Raw genomic sequence first — 16,178 nt, 5'->3', positions numbered from 1 at the left:
GAGGATCATTGGTCTTTAGCTTGCTTTTTCCTCTTTTTTTTTGTGATATCTTTGGTTTTAGTATCAAGATAATATTAGCTTCACAATGTTGAATTAGGAGGTCTTCTCTTCGATTTTCTGGAAGATAATGTGTATGGTAGTAATCCTTTAAATGTTTGGTAGTGTTCTCCAGTGAAACTATTGGGACCACAGATTTTTTCCTGTGATGTTTGGATATTCTCCCAAAAGTTTTGTCTTGTTAGGCCACCTCTTTCTTGGCCATTTGGCTAGAGAGAGTAGGCTCTGGTTGGTCCATTTTATATCTGCACCTACTGCTGTTTCCAGGTTGCTGATTTACTCATTTCTAAGTCTGAGATCTAGGAGGCAAAGAGAAGACCCAAAAACTAACCACAGTGTTGTTCCTTACAGTCTGAGGTTCATATTTAGTCTGCTTTCTTTCCATTTTTCAGAATCTTATGTTTGTTCTACATATAATGTCCAGGTTTTACCGTATTTTGCAGGAGGAATATGAAAAAAAAAAATCTAAATGTCTTCCTGAAAAGAGAAAACTATGTAGGAATTTTGAAGTCTAATTTTAAAATTTGGTGATTTATTTCATAAGGTGGTACAGACCACTTATAGTAATTTTGAGATCTGAAATTTAAGGAATCTTCTAAAGTATGAGGTCCATCTCTTATTTCTAATTCAGTGTTCCATAAAATAGAAATTGCCAATTGGTGATCTGTGGTTCATGGACGGCTTCAATGTGTTTAAAAAAAAAATGGGATAGAACTGTGAACAAGAGGTCTTCAATTCCTTATCTGAAACTCTTGGGGGCAGATGTGTTTTAGTATTTTTTATATTTTTTATATTTTATAAAAGATATTGTGTATGACACTGTAAAAGAAAAAAACATTCATGGCCCTTGTTAAAGAACAATAAGGCGACTTTATTCAGGAGCATCACTACAATGGGATGTTATAACGGAGGAGAGAGATCAGCTCAACTCTGAATACAACAAGGTCAAGTAGGGATTTACAGCCAAGGAGCAGGGTGGGAGTCAGTGGACGGAAAATTACTAAGAGGTAGGGTAATTCTTTGCTAGACTGACCTAACAAGATTTTTGCTGATGATGGGCCAAAGTGAAAAGATAGTGAGGGTAAGGATTAAGGAAGAATCTGATCAGATATTGAGCGTGTGAGATTTTTACTAAACTGACTCATTAGGATTCTTGCTAAAACTGGACTAAACAGGTCAAGGACTGAGCTCATGTCCACTATGGGTTGGAAGGAGGACTCCGAGGAGCCTGACTCAAGTTTGGTCAAAGGATCGAGTCTGTGTCAGCTAACACCCCAGCAGGCCTTAGTGCAGAATCTCCAAGTCCAACACCTTCATATTTCTGCAGCAAGACACAAATATTCACACTAAGTAGGTTAAATAAAGATAGTAAATAACATTACTTCAGATAAGTTATGAAGGTCTTCCCCCCCCTCCCAAGTCATTGTGATTTAGGAATTGTGGACCTAGAAAACCAAGTGTGTGTTAGATGGGTCACAGCAGAAGCAGCTTGGCAGTTTGGTCTCAACCCCCTTTGATTCAGTGCATTGAAATTAATCGAACAACCTTCTTCAGGCATTTGAGTTTGGGTGGCTGTGTCCCCAGCCATTTATTTATTTGTTTGTTTCTTTTTACTTGGTTATTTTATTTTGTAGAGCTTTATTATTATTTTTAAATTATTTTTTGATTGAAGTATAATTGACACACAATATTACATTAGCTTCAAGTGTACAACATAGTGACTCCAGCACTCTCTGTGTTACGCTCAACACAAGTGCAGCTACCATCTGTCCTCATGGAACACTAATATAATACTACTGACTGTATTCCCTATGCTGTGCATTTCATCTCATGACTTATTCATTCCATAACTGGAAGCCTGTGCCTTCCACTCCCCTTCACTCATTTTGCCCAGCCCACTGCCCCCCCTTCCATTCTGTTTGTTTGTTTTCCATATTTATGGTTCTGTTTCTGCTTTTTTTTGTTCATTCATTTGTTTTGTATTTTAGATTCCCTGTGTAAGTGAAATCATATGGTATTTGTCTTTCTCGGACTTATTTCACTTAACATTATACCCTCCAAGTCCATCCATATTGTTGCAAGTAGCAGGATATCATTTCTTTTTTGTGACTGAGTAATAATCCATATCTTGGTCATTGTAAATAATGCTGCAATAGACATAGGCGTGCATACATCTTTTTGAGTTAGTGTTTTCATTTTCTTTGGGTAAATACCCAGTAGTGGAATTACTGGATCATACGGTAGCTCTATTTTTAATTTTTTGAGGGAATTCCATACTGTTTTCCACAGTGGTTGCACCAATTTACATTCCCAGCAACAGTGTGTGAGGGTTCCTTTTTCTCCCTATCCTTGCCAACATTTGTTATTTCTTGTCTTTTTGAGTCTAACCATTCTGACAAGTGTAAGATTATATCTCAGTGCGGTTTTGACTTGCACTTCCCTGATGATGAGTGATGTTGAGCATCTTTTCATGTGTCTGTTGGCCATCTGTGTGTCATCTTTGGAGAAATGTCTATTCAGGTTCTCTGTCCATTTCTTAATCAGATTATTATTATTTTGGTTTTGGTTTTTGTTTTGGTTTTCTTTTTTTGGTATTGTGCAAGTTCCTTATATATTTTGGATGTTAACCCATTATTGGATATATCATTTGCAGATATCTTCTCCCATTCATTGGGTTTACTTTTTGGTTTGTTGATTATTTCCTTCATTCTACAAAAGCTTTTTATTTTGGTGTAATTCCAATAGTTTATTTTTGTTTTTGTTTCTCTTGTGTTAGGAGACATATCTAGAAAGATGTTTCTATGGTCGATTTCAAAGAAATTAACTGCCTACGTTTTCTTCTAGGTGCTTTATGGTTTTAGATCTCACATTTAGGTCTCTAATCCATTTTGACTTCATTTTTATGTATGATATAAGAAAGTGGCCCAGTTTCATTCTTTTGCTTGTAGCTGTCCAGTTTTCCCAGCACCATTTGTTGAACAGACTATGTTTTCCCCATTGTGTATTCTTACCTCCTTTGTCATAGAGTGACATAGAGTCCCATATAGTGTGGGATTATTTCTGGGCTCTCTATTTGATTATCAGAGCTTAGTAGTAGATCTTGATATCTGGGATTGTGATACCTCCAGTTTTGTTCTTTTAAGATTGCTTTGGCTATGCAAGGTCTTTTGTGGCTCCATATAAATTTTAGGATTATTCATTCTAGTTCTATGAAAAATACTATTGGTATTTTGTTAGGGATTGCTTTGAATCTGTAGATTTCTTTGGGTAATATTTTCTTTAACCATATTAAACTCTTCTAAAAATATTGACTAATTGCCTGGCTAATCTGTTATTTTCCTAGTGACTAACTCATTGAGAAAAAAAAAACTTTATTTTTTAAAATCTGAGATTTAGCTTAACACAGGAACTTCTCTGCTTGTTAATAATTCTCCTTCTCTATTTAGAGGAAGATGAAGATAGTGATGAATCAAGTGAAGAAGAATCGAGCTTAGAGAGTGATGAAGATGAGTCTGGGTCTGATGATGAGGTTTTCGATGATTCTATTTGCCCAACAAGTAAGTTGGATGAAGCCATATGTTCTCTGTGAAGTGTGAATATGGGCTGATAATATCAAGGAGATCCTTTTTTGGTTTCTCGGTTGTCTCATAATAAAATTTGAGGAAAGTTTGGTTGAAGTTTATGATGTAGTCTAAGGAATACTTTTATTTGGCTCTCTGGATGATTTATTTTCTTTTTCCTTAGGCAGCCATTTATGAATGACAAATAATTTGCAAATAACTTATAGTTGGTTCAAAGTCAAATTATGCAGAAATAACAGATTGCATCGTGTGTGTGTGTATCTTTTTTTTTTTATGAAACTTTCTCTTTTTGACAAACCCATTCAAATTTTCATATTTAAAATCCATTTTGTAAGGGCACTTTGTGCCGGTTTCCTGGAGATGCTTAGCAGTTTATACTCACTGTTTTCACTGGTAAAACCCGTCTGAAGCACCCAGACCAATATTCTCACAGTCTCAATAGATGAATAGTCCAGTAGAAAAAAACAACTTCTTTTGGATATGAAATTTGTTTTTGTAGCCACTTAACATAGATTTTTAAATCAAATTTTAAAGCTTAATTTCAAATAAAGTTTAAATTTTGTTTTAATGTTGTAAACAAGAGTCTTCCTAAAATCATATGTACGAGTGAAACAGAGCTCAAAAGGTTATAAATGCAACTTGTTACAGCAGGATCCTTGTAAACACTCCTTGTTTACAGCAGGATTAAATGGCCTGAAAAAAGGCTCTAGTTAGAACTAAGGTTCCTAAATTCCATGGTGGTACTCTTATTTTCACATTCTTTCTCTATTGCTTGGTGGATAAATGTGACTGTGGTGTGATATACTGGAAATTAATACAGAGATACTGTGCCTGAGTCCCATGGTGTCACATATCAGCTAAGTGACCTCTCTGAGACTTTGGGTCCTCACCTACAAAGCGGGAAGAGCAGTTTCTACCTTGCAAGGGCCTCGGAGACGAGTGAGATAACGTACATAAAAGGCCTAAACAGAAAGCCTGGCTCACGGGACTGCTCAGAACATCAACGCTGGTCTCAGAATTACTATCATGATTACTTATTTATAATTTCCACCTGCAACAGTGGAGCCCGAGGTGGAGTGAGAGCGTGCTGGAGTGGACCCACAAATGGTCATTATTAATTCTGAAGCTCCGAAGTGCACACTTCTAATGTCGGTACATTCCATATCAATGGGGCTTCTTTTAATTTTGACTGTCTTTTCAGATTGTGATGTGGGTCTTTTTGAATTGGCCCTTCAACTTCGAGAGAAAAGGCTGGACATCGAGGAGGCCTTAGTTGAAGAAAAGAAGATTATCGATAACCTCAAAAAGGAACATGATACACTATCCAAAAAAGTATGACGGTGTGCTTACGTATTTATCCTCTCCCAGCGCGCTGGCTGCCCCCACCCCCAGCTACTGTATTGCTGTTTCGTAGCCGTGGCAGGAGTTAGGCCTTCTCCCCAGAGAAGAAACTTTTTAGGTGTTAGATTTTAAGTTTTCCCTCTTCAAGCACAGTTGTGGTGGGAGCCGTTGGCTCTTTTGAAGATTGGACTTCCTTTATCTAAATCATTACTCTCCAAACTTTTTTATTACATCTATCAGTTAAAAAAATTTGTGGAGCATGTATCCCCACAGTATATGTATATTTATTTACAAATTATATTCATGAACTGTTGTACCAGTATATTTTGTACATTAGGAAACATTCACAAAAACAAAAATGAAAAAGAGTAAGATAAAAATAAATAGAAATAGAAACTGATCTTTTCTTTCCGTGCCCTAGTAGTTCACTTTATTGACACGGGGGACGTGCATCCCATGTTGGAGACCGCAAAGCTGCACTTCTGGTGTAATTATGTTGATGGATTTGATTTCTGCTTATTTGCTCATTTTCCCCTTCAATACTCTTTCCTAGGATAACATCGCTTAATTGATATTCACAAATATTTTTGATAGATTGCTTTTCCTTTCAAGTTTTTTAGATGAAGAACGTGTTTTATGAGTACTGTAGTTAGTAGTTTTGTTGCTTTAAAGGGCTTTTTCCTTTCGTTTATTGAGGTCACTTAGGGCCCAAGATGGCCCACCACCTTGACAAAGACATTCCATGCTGAGAGCTGCTTTTCATGCAGAAAATAAAAGGGAGATGACGACATGCCTTCTGACCTTTTATTCGCAAGAGCTTTACTACTCTGGGGACTTAGGAATGTTTGAAAAAGTAGTGTGGATCATGACGTCGCAAGAAGAAAATACACACATTCCTGGGCTGCAAACTGGGATTATCCGTTTAATCAGAATGACCAACAGAGCAGGCCCTGCTCATCTCCCCAGATGTCCCCATTTATCACATTTCGCACACGGGGCTTTCCACAGGTAAAAGTTGTGGCCACTAACCTGAACGTGGCGGAGGAGGCCCTGGAAGCTTACCAGCGAGAGAAGCAGCAGCGGCTGAATGAACTGCTGGTCGTGATTCCACTCAAGCTCCACCAGGTGACGGGTCTAGAGAGGGTGTCCCGCCCGGGCTGCGCAGGAGAGCTGCCACAGCCAGGCTTTCCCAGAAAAGATGCATGGGTCACTCGTGAGAAGAAATGCAGCCCTTTGCTGAGAATTCTACCCGAATAACGACACCCCAACTTTTCTTATCCATTCTCAGATTGTTGAGGAAGAGTAATGGCCAAACACACGTATTTCCTGATGGCCCATTATCACTTCCAAAGTCCAATGAATTGTTTCAGGTCTGACGAAATGAGCCTATGGCTTAATTTTTATAAATGTATTTTTTAGTTTATTTTTTTATTTTTTAAAGATTTTATTTATTTATTCGACAGAGATAGAGACAGCCAGCGAGAGAGGGAACACAAGCAGGGGGAGTGGGAGAGGAAGAAGCAGGCTCATAGCAGAGGAGCCTGATGTGGGGCTCGATCCCACAACGCCGGGATCACACCCTGAGCCGAAGGCAGACGCTTAACCGCTGTGCCACCCAGGCGCCCCTTTAGTTTATTTTTTTTTAGTAATCTCTACACCCAACGTGAGGCTCAAACTCACGATCCTGAGGCTAAGAGTCACATGCTCTCCCAACTGAGTCAGCCAGGTGTCCCAAGGAGCTTCTGACTTAAGAATGGAATGGCTTGGAAGTTGAAATCTTGGATCTTGTGCACATATCCCTTTTCCCACCATCTTCAAATAGACATGAATTAATGTTGCGAGAATTATCATAATCTCAGCTTGTTAATGAGAGAGGGCAGGACAAAAGGAAAATGTCCTTTCTCTTTCTTCCCTCCTTGTTCATTTCCACACTCATTAGAATTACAGCTTATAGTAAGGTGCCGAGATGCATTTCGTACCCTATTTTGTCAGGTAAAGAGAGGAAGCTGTAGTTTAGAAGAAAAAGCTTAGATCAGCTTCACATAGATTTTGTGTCACCTGACCCAAACTGGATTAGCCTTCTGTAGCGATTTGCCTAATACGCCCACAGGGAAACGTTTGTTCCGTGGTTATGCGGCAGATATTAGGCATGGTCTGGGGAAGGGCTGGCTGTCCCTGCAGGGACATAGAGTGGCTTACTGTCTGAAGGCAACTCCAGCTTTTACCTTACTCAGCGGTGGGAGTGACAGAAGTCCGAAGGCAATGACCTAAACAAGGGACAGAAAAGGAAGTGCTTTCTATGATCTTACATTTAGTTTGCTCTTGGTTTTGTTTTGGTTTTCATAGGTAGAGCATGTAGTATTTGGAGAAATACCTAATGATCTTTCTGGAACCTTGGTCTTTTCAAACCATTCCTTGGGACGGCTGCAAGAACGAATCATCCAGCTCCATGAGGAAAATTCCAAGCAGCAAAAACTTAANCGGGAGAGGCGCAAACAGCTTATCCGAGAAAAGAGAGAGATGGCAAAAACTATAAGCAGTGAGTAACTAAGCCCAGGGGTCATCCAGTACTATGTATTGGTAAGAGAGGGAACTATGAAGTGACCACCTCCAACTGTGAAAACAGTAAGTAATCGCAGAATCAGAACCACTGAGCGCGAGGAAACGCTTTCTCGTCTTCTTAGCTACCATCTCTCCCATACCACTGATTGGCCACCCTCTTGTTTTAAAACAATAAATCCTTTATCATAGAAACTCTCTCTCTTAAGTTTAAAAGGTTTTATGCATGATGAAATATAGAGTGACATCGTAACCCACGTTCTAGCCACCAAGCTTAAGGAATCAAAACAGTGCAGATCGAGCTGAAGTCCCTCCTCTTTCTGATACTGTTCCGCAAGCCCCGCCCCCAGGGCCCGCGGGTCGCTGCGCACACATGCAGATGGACGTATCCACACGCACCGTGTGGAACTACTTTGCATGTTTTTAACTGTAATATTATTCATATCATTTTGCAGTTCACTTTATTCAGCCAGTTTCTGAGAGTATCCATAGTGCTGTAATTTATTCACTTTAACTGCTACAACCGTATTCCATTGTAGGACTTCCTTCTGTTGATGGATATTTCGGGTGTTTGTAATTTTTCACGATGCCAGAGCTGTGGTAAACCTTCTTGCTCACATCTCCCTGTGCCCGGGAGAAGATGAATCCCCAGGACCGGGGTGTCTGGTTGTAGAGGGGTGTTACCATTCCGGGCACTCCTGTATACTGCCAAGCTGCTTTCCAACGTGGTTGCACCACTTTCTCTCCACCGCCCCCCGCCCCCCCAACACACACACCTGCCACTTCCCTGGCAGTGAGAATGGCCCAGGCTCCCGTATGCTCAGGAACATTTGATGCTGTCAGACCTTAATATATTTACCAGCCTGGTGGATGTTAAATTGTATTTCACTGTGGTTTTTATTTATGTTTCCTGGATCCTGGTGAGGTTAAACATCTTCATGTACATTTATTTGCCATTTATTTGTGTTTCCTTTTCTCTAACTTGCCTGTTATATACCTTATCAGTTTTTTACTTCTACTTCTTGTTTTCTTATTGATTTTAGGGGTTCTTTCTATATTCTGTCTTTTAAGGCACTTCAAATTTCTTCTAGTTTGTGACTTGCCTTTATACTTTGCTTAGTGTATCTTTTTAGGATATAGACATTTAAAATCGTAACATAGTTAATTTTATCAATATTGATGGTTTGTGCATTGTGTCTGTGTCTATGTCTTGTTTAAGAAATCCTTGCATGTTTTGAGATCATAAAGATATTTTCTCCAGTTTCCTCTATTAGTAGTGTTCTTCATATTTGCATTTTTAATCTATCTGGAATTGCAGTGGATATTATAAGATGCACAGTACAAAGATTACTATCCTTTAAAATACGTTTTGAATATTTGATGTATGGAACAGAAGTGTCAGTTATGAAGTTTCCAACTTTAAAAACAACAATATTGCCGATACCTAAGCATCTACTTTAATGTCACAGAACTGTACAATTAAAAATGTTTAAAATGATACATTTTATGTTGTGTATTTTACCACAATTGAATAATATATATATATATATATATTTTAATTTGAAAAAGAAAAAAAAATGGGAAGCCTAGAGTGGTCAACTAGTCCACCGATCCAAGTGGCCTGGATTTGTAGAGGCCAATTTCCAGTGAGTGTTGATGGTTCTGCCTTCATGGGCGGCTGGATTATAAAATAAAACAATACACATTAGGACAGCATGTTTAAATAACACTGATTTGAGACGCAGAGCTTTGTCAGGTGTAAGCCTTGAGGTCCCGGTGCTTCTCGTGAACTTCACATTCCTGCGGCTTCGGTAGGCCACGGCTATTGTTTATCTGAAAGTACTGTTCATCAAACCGAGGAATGAACTAGTATGAAAACAAGGAAAGAAGCTTGTTTCAGTTTGGGTAAACTCTCAGTTTGGGAAAATGTGTGAAGATGAAATGAAGTATGCAGATTTTCAGGGCGTTAATGGAAATAAAAGGGAATAGTTAGTTCCATGTGGTATAAGTTTTATTCAGCAACTTTCAGTTCATCTCCCCACCTGCCCCCACCCCATTTTCTGAAAAGCAAGTTGTGAGTCTGGTTAAAGATCTCCTGACTCTGAAGGTGGATCTATGAGCAGGTTCCTTTTCTGTAAGCCAGAGAACAAAGGCTCAGCAGTGATTAGAAACACCACAGTCGGCTCGTTGTTGCCTTCCTCCTTCCACAGACCCAGTGAACAAGAAGAGAGTCTAGAACATGGTGGAGGGAAGGGGTAAGTTCACTTCATTCCAAGGAGAACACAGCTCTCGGCCATGGAGAAGGTGTGTGATAAATATTCCAGAAGGCTTTGTGTCCTCCTTAAACACTAGTTGGCCTAATCAAATCAGAAGAAGGGCATTGGGCGGGCTCCACAGGGGGAATGGCAAGGACCAGAGTCCACATCCTAGTGCGTGAGGCTGTCATGGGAGAGAGCACTAGCTGGAGGGAGTCTCAAGGTTCTTACTGAGGCCAAGTAGGCAGCCACAGGCTAGCATAAGTGTGCAAATAATTTAAGCATCATTTCGTTTCTGCATTACTGATTATTATGGCCACCAAATCGCACAAGTCCATGGGAACCGCACTCCCATAGAACACAAGTGAACAGCCCTCCCTGCATCACGCACAACAGCACTCACGTCAGTTAATACCATTACATCCAACCATAACAATGACATGAGGTGTGAACTTCCACACCATTGCGAGTTGTATCATCTTAGGGCTTAGGCTTGTATCATCTTCAGACTTCCCTTAGGGGACAGTCTGGTGACTGAGAAAGTCTTGTTACAAGGTGACATTTTCTTGGGGAGCTCAGACCCCACAAATGGAATTTTCCCCAGATGTTCCAGTGTTCTCATGTTGAGGAACGACAGTATACAAAAGTAAGATATATTGCACGTTAGATGGAGATCATTGCTAAGAAGAAAAACTAAGAAGGATGGGAAAGGAGAGTGCTCAGGTCTGTAGGAGCCAGGAACCACTCCCTGGGAAGGTGTGGTTTTCCCTGCTTAGAGGACGAGGACCTGCTCTTGGTTACCCCTTCAGAACTGAGTGTATTAGAAATGAGTGTTTTACCCATCTTACAACTTGCTTTCAGAAAATGGGCTGGCGAGAGGGAGCCATGTGGCTATTTGGGGAAGAACATTCCAGTCAATGAGAACTGAGATGAGAGTGAGCCTGGAATGTTTGAGAATCAGACTTTAATTTTTACTTGGAGTACAATGGAAACTTCCTCTAAGTGCTTGCTCTGTTCTTAAACTAGATGCTGTAGAGATCAATAATTAAAAAAAAAATCTGAAGAATTCCTTGTCCAGTTGGGGCCCTTGACAGTCTGAGGAGGGGCACAGGAGAGGGCGGAAGCTACTGGGGGAAAGTGGAGTGTGCCTTATAAAGGATTTTCAAGTAGATGAAAAGATAACACAGGAATAGGCATTTTAAGTGAGGAAAGGAGCAGGGGAAGAGTCACAGAGGAAAAGTCAACTGGTAATATAAAATCTTTTACCATCCTCTTGCAAAAGCTGTTCTTTGGAATGTTGTTGCTACCAGTATTGTTCATTTAATAACAATGAACAACCTAATACAGTGATGTCTTCTTTTAGAAATGGAAGAAACTGTCCATCAACTAATGGTTAGCAAGTTTGGCCGTGTGATAGACCTAGAAGCCCTTCAGACACTTTCTGTGAACACAACGCTTGAAGAGCTAAAGATCAAAAAACTTCGAAAGGAGCTAACGAATGCAAAGGAAATGAAGATGTGGGAGGTACGGCTGAGAGGACAGGTGACCCACCTTGGCCGAATGTGGGTCAAGGCAAGAAACGCTGTCGGTGGTTCCTGCAAAGCATCTGTGCAGCCGGAGACGAGTCTGTGGGCCCCACTTGGCTCCCCCACAATCTTAAGCCTGTCCAGGCATCCTGGCCATTCACTTAATTGAGGGGACATGCCTGTCTCGGGGTGAAAACACCGGCACTAGGTTTTGGGGTTCTGGGTACATGGAAATATGACAAAATGGCATGGACGATGACCACGATTCCATTTCGAGGTCTACATTAACATACGAATAAATGCTCTGACAGTGTTAGAGGTGGAACCGCTGTGCTCTGAGGATCCCAGCTGTAGTGCTCCCTGTAGCTTTCACATGCTGTGCATATCTGGAAATTAGAAAACATCTCTAAGTAATAGATTCTATAACCAGGTATGGACAATTTCGCTGGTAGGGTCTTAGAAGATGTTAATGCCTACATTGTTCCCTGAGCTATGAGATGAGGCAGTGCCCCAATTATAGCCAGATTCAAAGATAGGAGCTTGTATAAAGATTTTATAAGCCCCCAAGTCCTTATGACTTCTCCAGTTTCCTTTCTTATCTCATCAGTAGACAGGGCGGGAGAAGGGGTTCCTAGTGCCATCTTGTCTCATCTTTGCTTATCCAAGATTTTCAGGGGAATTTTGGAGATAATATGTGCAATCTAAAATAATTTTTGGAGCAGTAAGAGAACAAAGGAAAGCCACTATGGCTGTTTAGGCTGGCTACTTGAGGGTCCTGGGCCAAGACTGGGGAAGGAACAGTATATGAAAGTTTGCTGCTTAAATTAATATTCTTCCTATAAGTAATGAATAGCAGCACTCAGTACGCATACCGATTTCATTCTCCAACAATGAAGTGATCTCTGTGCCTATCTTTTTTACCTCCTTGTATCTCTGAGCATACCTACATTCTTCTTTTCTCTAATGGAACCAGAGCCAATGCAGTTGGATCTGGTTGCATTTTCATAGTGATTTCTGATTACATTTTCCATATGCATATTTGCTGAATGGTTTTGATCAAATTGGGACATGTGTTTTTCTGTTTCCTCTCTTAACCCATTTTACATCTTCCCGCCCTGGCAGGAAAAGATTGCTCAAGTGCGATGGGAGTTGATGATGAAGACAAAGGAACACACCAAAAAGCTTCATCAGATGAATGATTTATGTATTGAAAAGAAGAAACTCGATTCTCGATTGAATACACTACAGAACCAGCAGGTATGTCCCTTTTCTTCAGACCCTTTATCAGAGTTGGGGAAGCTCTGTGAAGGTAGCTATTCACAAGAATATCAAGGGCCGGCATTTAAACAAACCTTGATCCTGGACCACTTCTTGTCCACCTGGGTCCCTGACGACATGAAGTTGCCGGTACCTACTTTATAGGTGAGCCTGAGGGACTAGCTGTACCGTCTGCCTTTTGGGTGCCACGAATTCACATATGTACTAATCTGTGGGGGTTGCCTTAGCCCTGGAGAGGTAAGGTTGTTAGGTACAAATGACACCAATATAATCCCTAAATTTGATAATAAATACCCATTTCCAATATTTGTTTATTTCATTTGATTTAAAGTGTGTATCTTTAATTGTGGGATTTTATATTACTTTATTAAACACTTGTTACTTTTTATGGCTTTCAACTTGTTCTTATGTAATATTTATTGAGCCTGACATAATACTTAATACATAGTACAAGGTGGATAACTCTTATTTAAAACAGGTTCACCTGATTCAAGGTTCACCTAGGTGAGGTGCCCTCTGGGAACCTAACACATATGCGACATATTTTAAAATATATGTCATGTTCTTACAATAGTGTCTACAAAAATGCCTATTGTTTCCCTTGGTGTTCTTTGTTTTCTTTAAGCATCCTGGAAATGGTCTAAGCCAGGGGTTCTCAAAGTGTGGTTCCCTGATAACAGCATCAGCATCACGAGGGGAATTTATCAGAAATGCAAATTCTTGGGCCCCACCCACAGATCTGAATCAGCTGGCTCTGGGGGAGGGGCCCAGCCAGCTGCATTAACAGGCCTTCCAGATGATTCTGATGCAGGCTAGAGTTTAAGAATCACCGGTCTTAGCACAAGTCTAGAAGAAAGAATGAATAAGAGGATTTGGGAGGTTTATCATTGGAAATTCAGTATGAGAGGGCGCTAGAAGTCTGAGTATCGAGGGCCCTTTATTCACTGAAGAATTTTCGAGTGAAGAATCAGGATGGTGTTCCAGAAGGTTAATGCTTAAACACGATCTTCACAGAATAAGCAGTCATAAACACTTGTTGACTTTATGTGCTTTGATAAGTCCAGATATATTGGAGAAAAGAATCTGAAGAGTTTGAGTGGAGGTCAGTTGAATGGGAAAGGGAATTAATAGTATGTGTCTCTTTACCTAGCAGACCCTAAATATATATCTTTCCATAGATATTTTTTATGGTATCAAAGTAATATATTTTCATGCATAGTCTCTTTACATGGAGTATCTCATACTACTACTCTCAAAATACTATTTTCCAAAGCTCAGAGTAGTTAAGTAACTATCTCAGAGCTAATGCATGGTGCTTAGTTTTTAAGCCAAGGTCTGTCCACCTCCAAAGCTGACTCCATTGTTTTTATTCTCCCAACGATCTAGGCACGAATTGGGATCTAGATGGCGAGAACAAAAAAGGGTCAGACATTTCAAAGTAAGAATAGCCAAACTTTGACTGGATATGGCGAGGAAGATGAAGGACAGTTAACGTGACTTCAAAGTGACTGGCTGGAGTGATGGCATGGGCTGAGGCATGGGTTTAGCTGCAAGTAGCCAAAGCCCCGTGGGCAGTACCTTAAACAAACCGGGGTCATTTTCCTCACTTAACAAGAAGTCTGGAGGTGATGACTGAGGGTTTTTGGTTTAGTGGGTCTGTGATGCCAGGGCCAATCTCTCTCATTCTCTCAGTGATTCTTTGAAGTCTCTTTCAAAGTCACATGACGGCTGCCTCAGCTCTAAGCACAGAGTGGGTCCTCCGTGAGTGAGCGTCACCGTCCTCCCTTTAATGCACACTCAGAGCTTGTCGAGTCCCACGCTCCAGGACGGGGGCTGGGCGGAGTGGTGAGATCCCTCTAGCTCTAAAGGCACGGGATCTTGCAAGAAAGATCTCAAACGGGCATTCAGGGTGAACCCTATGAAACCGCCACTTTCTCAACCTAAAAAAGGAGTCTCAGATATAAATTTTAATGATTCAGTCTCCTAATCACAATAGAGATATGATGGATGTTCTGAAAAAACACAGAACAGGAAATCCTGATCTAGTCCACAGGACAAAGGCCTCCCTAAAAGTGATGTCTGCAGCATAAGCAGGAGTTGGCTAGACAAGGGAAGGAATCGGAGGAGGAAATAGATTTCCTTTTTGGGAAACAAAATAGGGGCTGTATAGAAAAAGGAGGTCCCCCGTCTTTTATGGTTCCAGCGCTGAGCCCTCTACCGTAGGAATGATGGTTAGCTAGCTTAATGGGATTTGCATTTTAAGAGTTACTCATTAGGTCAGAGGGGCACATTTCTAATGGTGGGATTTCAGCGGAAGAATTGAAGGCCCCTTAAAATAAGGAGCAACAGGTATTTAAATTGATGGTAAGATAGGCACTCCTAACCTAAGAATGGTATTTTTCACATTCCATGTGATGCTTAAAGTGGGGAGGTGTTTTCTTTCAACAGGGCAATGCCTTCCAGGGCCCTCGGAAAGCAGACATTGTGGCAAGAGAGAAGGTCACTGAATTGATCCAACTCCAGGCAGAAAGGATTTTGGCCTTAAAGGAAGAGATTGCTCTGTTGCGTAAGAAAGGTGGTCTTATCCTCCCCCCGATTCAGCCTCCACAGGAGAAGGAGATGAAGCCCATGGGCCTTTAAGTTTGCTTTTTTTCTCAAATACGTCCAAGATTTCCGACATACAACTTACCAGAAGTTCTGTTTCCTTGCTGGCTGCAACAGTCCTGTTATTTTAAAGTGAATTTATTTAAAAGTCTAAGATCAGATCCAGTCATATAGTTTTAATAACTTTTCTCCAATTTGGTTATCTTAGAACGGACTCTGGCACCCAACATCTATTTCTCTTGAATTGAACGATTTTAGATCTGTTTGGAACCCACTGGATTGAGTATGGAGTCCCAGAATGCTGTATGTATCTCAAAACTGCAAGAAAGCATCTGCAATATATCTTGTTTTAGGAAATTTGTCTCTTGCTTATCTGAATTTTTAGCCATCGTCAGGAAAAAACTAGCAATCTGTGAGAAAATTTGCTTTTTTCAGTCCTTGGAAAATAAAGTCTGATATTCAGTGTTCTCTAAGAGGACAAAACACAAAAGCACAAGCTATTCTGCCAACAGTATCTTAGAATAAGATGCAAATCAGAATTGCGGCATTGTTGACTTCACAGAGCAGCTATTCGAGGCGCGGGATGCAGGAAACGCAGGCCGAGCAGCTAGCCGTGGGTTGGCAGAGAGCAGGAGACTGCCCGGCGTCCTGAATCAGCCCTGGCTTCGGCAGAGCCCCCCGCTCTGAAGGGAGCAGAGGCGTGTGTGTGGCAAAATGGTCAACAAGGCGGCTCTTCTCTGAAGGTGTTTGAGCTCTACCAGTATTCTAAGTATTCCCATAGTTTCTCACGTCCTCTGCATTTTCTTTCAGGTTCTAGTCGGGTTGCTGTTTTTGATGTAGATCCAGAAGTATCAATAGGTTATAGCCCTCTGAGAGACTGTCTCTAACCATCACTTTTGATCGTGCATAACATTTTACACTAATTTGATCGTCCTTTTCGTTTGGGGGTAAGTGGTGATGGGAAGTCATGGCTGTGC

The 16,178-nt window shown here is 40.7% G+C and overlaps 1 protein-coding gene across 1 annotated transcript in view; it reads left to right on the top strand.

The window, feature by feature from the left end:
- Positions 1-15,668, top strand: part of CFAP44 (cilia and flagella associated protein 44) — a 142,974-nt gene extending 127,306 nt beyond the window's left edge. Inside the window, exons 28-34 of the mRNA XM_008706583.2 lie at positions 3,504-3,614; positions 4,840-4,970; positions 5,988-6,104; positions 7,326-7,518; positions 11,157-11,317; positions 12,442-12,576; positions 15,046-15,668. Coding sequence (XP_008704805.2) covers positions 3,504-3,614; positions 4,840-4,970; positions 5,988-6,104; positions 7,326-7,518; positions 11,157-11,317; positions 12,442-12,576; positions 15,046-15,237 — 1,040 coding nt within the window. The 3' untranslated portion in view covers positions 15,238-15,668. The remainder of the gene's footprint in view (positions 1-3,503; positions 3,615-4,839; positions 4,971-5,987; positions 6,105-7,325; positions 7,519-11,156; positions 11,318-12,441; positions 12,577-15,045) is intronic.
- The last annotated feature ends 510 nt before the right edge of the window (positions 15,669-16,178 follow it).

This window comes from Ursus maritimus, unplaced genomic scaffold (assembly GCF_017311325.1).
Source record: "Ursus maritimus isolate PB19 unplaced genomic scaffold, ASM1731132v1 scaffold_4, whole genome shotgun sequence".
Lineage (NCBI taxonomy): Eukaryota > Metazoa > Chordata > Mammalia > Carnivora > Ursidae > Ursus > Ursus maritimus.
This window is presented reverse-complemented; position numbering and strand designations above follow the sequence as displayed.